General features: G+C 44.7%; 1 protein-coding gene across 1 annotated transcript in view; it reads right to left on the reverse strand.

Moving 5' to 3' along the window:
• Positions 1–10485, reverse strand: part of RBP2 (retinol binding protein 2) — a 23761-nt gene that overhangs the window by 6575 nt on the left and 6701 nt on the right. Inside the window, exon 2 of the mRNA XM_023187877.1 lies at positions 2791–2969. Coding sequence (XP_023043645.1) covers positions 2791–2969 — 179 coding nt within the window. The remainder of the gene's footprint in view (positions 1–2790; positions 2970–10485) is intronic.

Below are 10485 nucleotides of genomic sequence, written 5' to 3' on the forward strand. Positions count from 1 at the left end.
CGATGGCTCGTGCCTGTAATCCCAGCACTCTGGGAGGCCGAGGCGGATGGATCACAAGGTCAGGAATTGGAGACCATCCTGGCTAGCACAGTGAAACCCCGTCGCTACTAAAAAAAATACAAAAAAATTAGCCGGGCATAGTGGCGGGTGCCTGTAGTCCCAGCTACTTGGGAGGCTGAGGCAGGAGAATGGCATGAACCTGGGAGGCGGAGCTTGCAGTGAGCCAAGATTGCACTACTGCACTCCAGCACTCTAGCCTGGGTGACAGAGTGAGACTCCGTCTCAAAAAAAAAAAATAAAAATAAAAATAAATAAATAAATAAATAAATAAATAAATCAATCTGAGAAAGAGATTTGCCCACTCTCTAGCATCCCTCTAGCATCCCCTTCCAGCTGAAGGGTTCCAGTGAAGTTACAGGAAGTAGGTAGTTCCTTGGGCATCTGCTCTGCATGGTGATTCTCATGGGAATGACCCATTCTTGGAGGCTGGGCCAACTGTCCTGGGTACTTCTCACTCCCTACCAAGGGTGTGTGAGAGTGTGTGTGTGTGAGAGAGTGTGTGTGTGTGTGTGTGCATTCACTCTGGTTTTCTAGTGAAGGCAAAGAGGAGGCAAGCTGTAGGAAAGAGGATTCTCTCTCTCTGCAGGGCTAACTGCTGATTCTGGAGAGGGGAGAAAATGGAACATGGAGAGGCAGAAGAAAGGTAGGAGTAGTGTTAACATGTGGAATCCATTAAGGGCTGGAAGGGTGATTTATTTTAGGAAGAGCAAGTTCTCTGCCATCAAAGGTGACAAAGGATCAACTCAGAGAGGACAGGCCTGCTTTTCAAGAGCCCACACCCATAACAGAAAGGTGAAGGAAAATTAAACATTTTGCACTAATTGGGTTGGAATAACAGAGTGATGCAAAAAATTCTGAGATCAATTTTCCTGGCAATTCTGGTGTCTGATGAATTGGCTTTTCAGTCAGATGGTTCACAGGTTCAGAAAAGGCTTGTTGATCCATTATCCGCTCAGTGAGGGGTTCCATAAGTGGACATTCCAGGGCCCAGAATCTTAAGTTCTCATTCAAGAGTGTTCTGATGGAAAAATTTCCATCATGCTTTATATTTCCCTACTTTTCTTTAGCAAAGAACACAAAATATAATTCAACCTTGACTTGATGGCTGTGACTATCAATGCTACAGGACAACCTGACTGAGAAATAAAGTGTGTCCAGCTCTCTTGGTCTTTAAGTTGTCACCAAATAATAATAACAACTTTTCCTCCCCACCCCAGGAGAGGAATCAGAGCTTGTGCCCATTGCTCTGGGGGAGAGTTGAGACCTCTGACTTTGCAGGAGCTCCTGGAAGCACAGTGTGAGAGTCTCGGGGTGGTGGCCTGACCCTGGGAAAGTCAGGACTCATGGTGAGCGGGGAAGGGCAGGGCAAATGGTGTTGCTTGCTTTGTTGTGGCACTTGAAGAGCTGGCTCTTTGCCGGGGGTGGGAAGGCGACAGCACGGATACCTTGGGTCAAAGTACTCGGCTCTGTCCTCCCTCAGTTTGGGAGATAGGACAGAAGTTCCAGTGGCTGAATTGGCACAGAGGGAAAGGATGCTTTGAATATTCAAACTGCCCACCCTTGTATAAAATGCATGGGCATAGACAGTGAACAGCCAATTGCAACCATGATAAATGACAAGCCAGGAACCTTCCCAAATCTCTTGGACTGTGTATCCCCAGGGTTCGTTATGATGGGAATGTTGGGTGGAATCCTTAAATACAACTGAGATTGGATTTCTCCTATTCCTGTTTGGTGGGGACTGACCAGGTGTAATTTGATTTGGAAAACCAAAAACTGAGCACACTGAGCATGAATGTGAACAGGAGGGCTGGTTACTGGGTTGGGATACCACACAGTGATGCTGGGGAGAGCTGGTGTTTCCCTTGCCTTCCCAGCATCTCTCCACTTCTTCCTGCTGCCTCTGCCTTATTTGCAAACAGCTCCTGTGGGCAAGGGCCTGCCTCTTCTGCAAACTTGAGTTGTTTCTGCCTGCTTTCAGGGTCCCACCTACATTCAATAGTTCAAACGGCGACAGTCTGGCCTTCTGATACCTGGAGAGTTGCCTAGATTATCCCTTGTTGGTTAAGGCAATGCTAGGACAGAGCCACAAACTTGACAGAGGCTTCTCCAGGTTATTCGGGTTGGATAAATCTTGACTTCACTTAACCTACTGATTTTTTTTTGGTTTAATTTGGATCATTCTTTTCTAAAAAAAATGAAATCAGCTGGGATAATCTATAATTGAGATGTTTTATTAATTTATATTTGCTCTTTCTCAGCAGAATCATAAAAATTTGAGATATTTTATATAAAAACATCTGATTTCTCTATGTCTCCTAAAAAATATCTGGCACCTTCAGGCTTCTCTCCTCCATGGCAGCGCTTGGCTGGCACTGGGCAGGGCTGCCACCTTTCCATGTGCCCTGGCTCCCAGAGGGCACAGGTGCTGTCCCTCCCTGTGATGTTCCACCTTGCCCTCTTCCCTCTGCCTACCAGGCCCATGGCTGTATATGACTCATAGGCCCTGGCCCTCGATCCTGGAGAGGTTGAGCTCTTAATCTCTCCTAGGCCTGCCTTTTCCTACTAAACTTTCAATAATTTTTCATTGCCAGCATGATTAAGGCCATCCTGGTCCTCCTTTCCTGATTTTTCCCAGGTTGTTTCTAACATTTTTTTTTTCATCATGATACCAAATAGCCAGCCCCTGCACAGAATGTGTGAGTGAAAAACACTAGCCCCAGTCAGTACCTTAACATGCCGGTTATCCAGGCCCTTTGTGTACTCGTCAAACTCTACTCCAACAGTGAAATCCACATCATAGTTGCGGAATGTGCTAGTGGTTTTTGTCTTGAAGTTATCACCATCTTGATCAATAACCTTCGTCTGAGTGAGATGTACTGCAATCTTGCGGGTGGCAAAATCAATATCTGTTGGCAAAGGGAATTGTGGAGGTTATGATGTGCTCAGCCAGACTCATTCATTTCTTTAACAAGACCAAACATTCAAGACTAGAGACACAGATTGTGTATAGGCCAAACATTCAAGACTAGAGACACAGATTGTGTATAGGCCACCTGTCTTTGCTTAAGTGGGAAACAAGCATCTTACTCGTGGCCAAGTTGGGCATCTCAGTCAGTTGCTGGGAAACCTAGGAGTCTCCTGGTACCTCCTCAGGATCCCTGATGGGAGGGAGATGTAGCACGCAAGACTCACCCCTAAGCTGCAGCTCCCCGACACACACACACACACACACACACACACACACACACACACACACGTACACACGTCACAGCACCTCTATTCTATCTGACCCATTGGGCATCCTCCTAAGAGTTTGCTGAACAAAAAGATCTGATGATTTGAAAGAAAAAAGACTTTGGAAATCACCAGTTTTAATCATGGTTAAAGATGAAACTTAGGAAACTTTTGTTAATGTCCACAGTGGGGAGGGATAGTTACAAACTTCCATTTTAACAGCAGACTGTTTTGCCTCAGTTCTTAGCTGCCAGTAAAGGTTTGTTTTTTGTTTTTTATTTTGTTTTGTTTTTTCAAGATGTGGTCTCACTCTGTCGTCCAGGCTGGAGTGCAGTGTCATGATTTTGGCTAACTGCAGCCTTGACCTCCTGGGCTCAAGTGATCCTCCCGTTTCAGCCTCCCAAGTAGGTGGGACAACAGGTGCACACCACCATACCCAGCTAATTTGGTATTTTTTGTAGAGATGGGGTTTCACCATTTGCCCAGGCTGGTCTCAAACTCCTGAGCTCAAGCGATTCATGTGCCTTGGTCCCCCAAAGTGCTGGGATTACAGGTGTGAGCCACAATGCCTGGCCCCCAATGTAGTTTTAAACATATTCTGGACAATAAATACTCATTCAGAGATTTCTTCCTCTTCCTCTTCCCCTTCTCCCCCTCTCCCTCCCCCTCCTCCTCCCCCTTCTCGTCCTCCTTCTCATCCTCCTTCTCCTTCTCCTCGTCCTCCTTCTCCTTCTTCTTCTTCTTCTTTCTTGAGATGGAGTCTGGCTCTGTCACCCAGGCTGGACTGCAGTGCCGCCATCTCTGCTCACTGCAAGCTCCGCCTCCAAAGTTCACTCCATTCTCCTGCCTCAGCCTCCCAAGTAGCTGGGACTACAGGTGCCCATCACCACACCTGGCTAATTTTTTGTATTTTTAATAGAGACGGGGTTTCACCATTTTAGGCAGGATGGTTTGGATCTCCTGACCTTGTGATCCACCCCCCTCGGCCTCCCAAAGTGCTGGGATTACAGACGTGAGCCACCACACCTGTGTATTGTTTTTAAGGGATAGGTTGATAATTGTTTACATTTTTATTATGAAAATGTTGAAACAAACCAAAGGAGTGTTGAATGTCCTAACCGTTGCACATTATAACAAGAAGCTAACTCCTAGTTAAGCATAAAATGTGGCTCAACTACAGCCATGCCAAAAAGTTGTTGGCCTGTAGAGTAGATCTAGAAAGAGAGGATAGTTCTGAAAATACTTGAATTTCTTCCCTTGCTATGAAATCATCTCTCTTGGTCTTTAGTCAGATATCTGATTCCCATTATGCCTGTAAATTCTCCAGATGTCTTTAGATGCCAATTTAAATATTTAATATTTTTTCCGAAAATCCACTGAGAAGGTTTTAAAAAACACTAGGATTGATTCTATTAAAACCCAAGGATAATAATGACCTCAAGAATAAGAACAGTTCAAATTTCTCAAGTGCTATTTCTCTGAACTGCAGTGCCATCTTTATGATATGTAAGTGATGACATTTCATGTTGTGCACTGTCCGGTGCAGGACAAACACTATATTGTGACCATGAGAGAGAGAGAACAGCAGGTAGTTCAGGAAGTTCCTGTCAGTTGGAGACTGACAACTCTGCTACCCTTCCCATGGTGGCCAAGCATCACTTCCTCACTCTCTCCCCATTTCCTTTCTGACCCATTTCCTTTAAAACTCCTTCTTTGTGTCTGGACCTGGTGGCTCACGCCTGTAATCCCAGCACTTTGGGAGGCCTAGGTGGGTGGATCATCTGGGGTCAGGAGTTCAAGACCAGCCTGGCCAACATGGTGAAACTTTGTCTCTACAAAAATACAAAAATTAGCTGAGCATGATGGAGGGTGTCTATAATCCCAGCTACTCAGGAGGCTGAGGTGGGAGAATCACTTGAATCCGGGAGGCAGAGGTTGCAGTGAGCCAAGATTGTGCCATTGTACTCCTCGCAACAGAGCAAGACTCCATCTCAAAAAAAAAAAAAAAAAAAAAAAAAAAAAATTCCTTCTTTAGTCACTATTACTCCCCTTCTCCCCCAAATCAAGGAGAGGCCAAATTGGCCACTGGAACCTCACTTTGGGTCAGCAATTTGAATCTACAACAGAATCACAGCTGCATAAGGAAGGGCCCTGGGCATTCCTTTAGACTCTAACTTGTATAAAGTCAGATTTGAGCCTGACGGAATAATTTTAAGTAATATTAGCCAGCTGGAAGGTAAAAGGATTATATGCCTGTATCCTAAGTTGAAAAGAGAAGTAAGTTCAAGTTGGCATGAGCACACCAATGCCAGTGCCCTGCTCACCTCTCATTCTCTACTATTTGTTGAGTACCTTCCATGTCTAGGAATTCACCAGTGGGTCCTATCCCAGACCTAGAATCTCTGGGTGGTAGAGCTCAGTGATTTCAGATTTTGAACTTTGTCCATAGGAGGCTGTTTGGAAAAAGACTTGTATGGTTTAAAAATTTTGGAAGGTACTGTTTAAGTGCCCACTTGTCAGGTCAGAGATGATGAAGTAAGACCTAGAGAGGCTAGTTTACTTTTCTAAACATACATGGCTGAAACAGCAATCAGAGTGGCTTGGAAATTGGATAGATGTATAGAGAGATTGAGTTGGAAGGAAGAAACAGTGGTTCTGAGCTTGGACGATCAAGGTGAGAGCCAGGGAATAAAAGAGTGAACTAGTTTTATGGGCAAACATAGGGAACTGAATTTTAGGTAAGGTGAATCTGAGAGCCATGCTGTGTGGACTCTTGGTAATATTTGGGGTGGCAATTAAGACCCTCTTTGTGTCTAGGGACAGTGTCTAGGGATGGTGGCTCAGGGTGTAACCTCCCTTGGGAAACCTTCCTCACTTTATTCTTCAAACAAACCCACAAGGTAAGTTTTATTTTGTCTTCATTTTGCCAGTGCAGAAAAACTGCCTCAGAGAAGTTGTGTCACTTTCCCTGGATTATGTGGTGAGGAAGCAGTTGAGATGGTACTTGAACTTAGGACGATCTGTCTCCAGTGCCAGTGCTGTGCTCCCCAAGCTCTGGGGTAACACGGTTAGATCATCCCCATGTGTGCAATTTCCATGGCTGCCCAAGATACTAGTAACTTCTGACTCTGTTAAATTTTCCCTGGAGACACAGGGACTGTGGGATTCAGTTGGATAAGCCCTCCCTGTTTCAGGCAGTTTGTTTTCCAAAGCCCTTGCATACTGTCCCCAACCAAATGGCAATTGTTTTCTAGGCCCAGGGCTGTATAATAAGTGAGAGCTGAAGCAATCACACTCCAGCCGGGTACATTATCTGGTAGCTCATTTAACTTCACCTCTGTGGCTTATGGAATTGTACGCGAGCGCGTCCCAGCTACACAGCCTGAGAGGCATGGGGTGTGGGCTGAGACGAATGGTCTCTCAGCTGCCTTTGGTTCTGTGGATTCCTTTAGTCTTCTTGGCCAGCATTCCCAGAGCCCCTACTTCCTCACTGTGTTCGCCATGGGGTACAGCTCCATCAGATGTTTGGTGGTCAAAAAAATGGGCTCATGAGCAAATAAGTTTGGGACATGAGGAATGAAAACCAAGACAAGCTGGTTTCTGCCCTATAGAATTTCATAGATTCTTTAATATAGGAAAGGTACTTTATAGCTCCAAGTTGGAGGGAGGGTACAGGATGCAGCTTTTCAAAGTCTTAAGTGGCCACGGAGCCCCTCTGTGGAGGAGTCGGCCAGGTGTCCCACACAACTTACTATGGAAAAGGCTCACCAAACCCTTTCTGACACATTTATCTCAGCCACCTTGGCCTTGCAATCATGAAAATACCTGTTTAATTTGTCTCTCTTCAAGGTAACTGCTGACCTGTTTAGGCGGGACCAAGTGGTCAAGTATTTCCAACTTAAAAAATGAACCCTTCCTTAAAACTGCTACAAGCCACTGAAGAGTATCCTCCTTGTTCTAGTAAGCACAAGCACATGCTTGTGGCGTGCGGAGGAGCTGGCAAGAGGCTGGCATGTCACACTCCAGCTCATATTTCTCTCCTTCTGCCCCAAGTGTGTCCAGCTTTAGTCTCGTCACTGGACATTTGGTTCCAGATCTAAAGCAGCAGAGGGCAGTGGCCATATGTGGAGCTATTATTAACTGCATCATCTTGTTGTGAGGATCAAATTTGATGGTGTTTGTAAGAACTTTGCCCAGTGGCTGGCAGCCTGTAATCATGGCTCTGTAAATGGAGACTGCCCTCATCATAATAGCATTATGAAGCCGCTGATCTCACAGGCCAATTTCCTTAGAGTCCTTTGTGTTTTCCCATATACCCGTTGAACAGTTGCTCTCTGAATCCCTGTCACTCTCGTCCCAGCTTTCCAAATCTCATAAGGCCCAGCCCCAGCTTTGCCTCCTCCGACTCTTTCTTGCCTCCTTCCTTACCTGCTATCCAGGCCAAACAATTTTACTGCTCCCCTCTACCTGCCAACCGTATTTAGCATTTCCTCCTGCATTTTTCATGGAGTTGGCTATTCTTTCCGGCAGTCTCACCTCTATGAGGACAAGGACAATGCCATCTTCTTGCTCTGTGTTCCCCACCCCACCATACCATAGAGTCTTGAGCTAGGCACATAGTAGGTACTCAAGATATACTATGGATTAGTTAATGGAGGCAGCAAGGGCCAGGACAGTGATTATCAAAGTGAGGTTCCTGGGCTGGCAGCAGCATTAGCACCTGGGAACCTGTTAGCAATGCAAGTTCTGTGCCATGGCACTCCAGCCTGGGTGACAGAGCAAGACCCTGTCTCTAAATAAATAAATATAAATAAAAATAAAAGAAATGCAAAATCTGGGGCCCACGCCAGACCTATTAAATAGGAGCTCTGTTGGCCAGACTCTGCTTGTCCTTACAAGTCTTCCAAGTGATCATGTGCATGCTAAAGTTTAGAACTGTGGTATAAACGAGTAAGGGTAAGGGGCAGATGCAGGTACAATCCTATCTCTTATTTCCCAGCTAGCTGTGTGACCTTGGAGAAATCACTTTTCCTTTGCCGGAAAATGAGGAAAAGAATGCTCACTTCAAAGGACTATTTACAGTGTAGATTCAGTAAAAATAATGGTAAAATGCTTTACATAGTACCAAGTAGTTTGTCAGTATTCAGTGCACACATTGCCATCCACTCTTGGCCTTATCTGTTTGGGTCAAGTAGGGACCAAGTCAGCATTCAGTCCAGAGTGAAAGTTTTGCTCATATTTATGCATCTCCATAGCTGTGTGCACTCCTTGTTTTGCAAGGGACTTGGACTTTGCAGGAAAAGTGGGAATGGTGGCTGATACACTCCCTTCCTGTCATAAGGGGGTCTGTCCCATAAGCATTTAATCTAGCCTGGCGACACTTTTCTCTGCGTGGATCAGTTTCCTCACTCTATAGTCTGGTGATGGGTAGAACCAACTTCAGCTCCTTCTCCAGCCCTTTGCGCTAAGGTCTGAGCCGTGCTAAACCAACAATAGTTAGGAGATGGGAAAAGAAAAACTATAGGTCATCTGTTAACCAGATGAAACACAGGGGAAGGCTCTAGGTAAAACCATTAAGGAATAATTGAAAATCTACAGAGAAATTTAGAACTGAAGTGTTCCTCTGAGAGCAAGTCTATTTCCACTCAATGGATGTGGAAACTGAGGCCCTGAGAATTTAAGCGGTGGGCTCAGAGCTACCCAGTTAGGATAGCACTCCTGACGATTTCTTTACGAATACATTCTGTTGTCATTTACAACTAACACCCCCCTCCCCAATAAAAAGTATTGCTTGTCCCTGGTTGCATAGAAAGGTAGATCACAGCTAAAAATATCTATTGCTGACAGAACTGGTTTGTCCTGGAAACACCATCTCTAGTCAATCTTTCTGACCAGTGCCGGGGGAATCTTATTTGAAGACTATGCAAATGGAATCAAGCATCACTTCTCTTCTGGATTGAAAAATGGCTTGGCCTCTTGGCCACCCTTCAGTGTTTGCACAACCCAGTAAATCATGTCGCTTCTGCTCTGCCCCAGGGAACGTAGCCAAATGTTCTGTTGGTGGACTCCTGATATTTCTAATCAAAAGGGTTTAACTGTGGTTGTAGAACACACACACACACACACACACACAGACACACACACACATACACACAGACACACACACATACAGATTATAAAAACACTTCCTCTTCGTACTTTGCAGAGAAAATTATTTTCCTGGTATGGTATTTTAACACCAGGGTTATCAAGCATGTTTTATCTCCGTTTCTGGATTAAGGGTATCTCTGAGTCTGATTTATAGCCAGGTGAAATGAATTTCTATCTCAGAAGGAAAGGTCCAAAGGCAAGCTATTTCTGAATAATATATATGGCTTTTAGCTGCTGCAGAAGGAAAAAAACAACACTGACGTGACTTTATTAAAGCATACTTTTCATAACTGCATTTTGAACAATACAAGCCATAAAGGTGAAATATGAGTATGCTACTCAACATTAAAATGCTGTGTAATGTGCTTGTGAAAAAAGCTAAAGTTGCAGGCGAAAAGGGCAGGTGCTCTTTGTAAATTAAAGAGCAGAGAGGCACAAGTATTCATCATATGAAATCTGAGAACCATTCAAAGTGCAGCTTTGATGGGCTTCAAACCTGGACTCCTTAATTCTCAAATCATTGGCACTCTTAGGCAATTGTGAGAAGCAGAGTGTAAGAACAATTTTCTCCTTTTTTCCATGCCACTTCCTGCACCAGAGAACACATTTGAAAGGAATTAGATGAGATCCCTGCCTGCTTCCTCCTCTCACTTCCTTCTAGGCACTGGGGGCAAGCTGGAGACCCTGGTGTGCCTCCCTGCTCCTTATGCACAGTTTCTCCTCTCCATTCTTAGTCTACTGCATACTTACTGGGATGGACATTAGGGTGGAGGTGATGCCAACACATGCAAGGGGAGACCTGTACAAAGGGATAACACCTATCATTATCTAGGCTTTTTCCATCCCTCAGCATTTCCCCTTTGAAAGTCCTACTAGGTACCATATGGTTCAAGTAGAGACTGGCAAGGTGTATACCTTCATTGACTTGTGAGCACCATCAGGAATCCAGATTTTATGAAACAAATTCTTCATTGGAGCATCAGACATCTATTATCTATCTATCTATCTATCTATCTATCTATCTATCTATCTATCTAT

The sequence above is a fragment of the Piliocolobus tephrosceles genome, chromosome 2 (assembly GCF_002776525.5).
Source record: "Piliocolobus tephrosceles isolate RC106 chromosome 2, ASM277652v3, whole genome shotgun sequence".
Lineage (NCBI taxonomy): Eukaryota > Metazoa > Chordata > Mammalia > Primates > Cercopithecidae > Piliocolobus > Piliocolobus tephrosceles.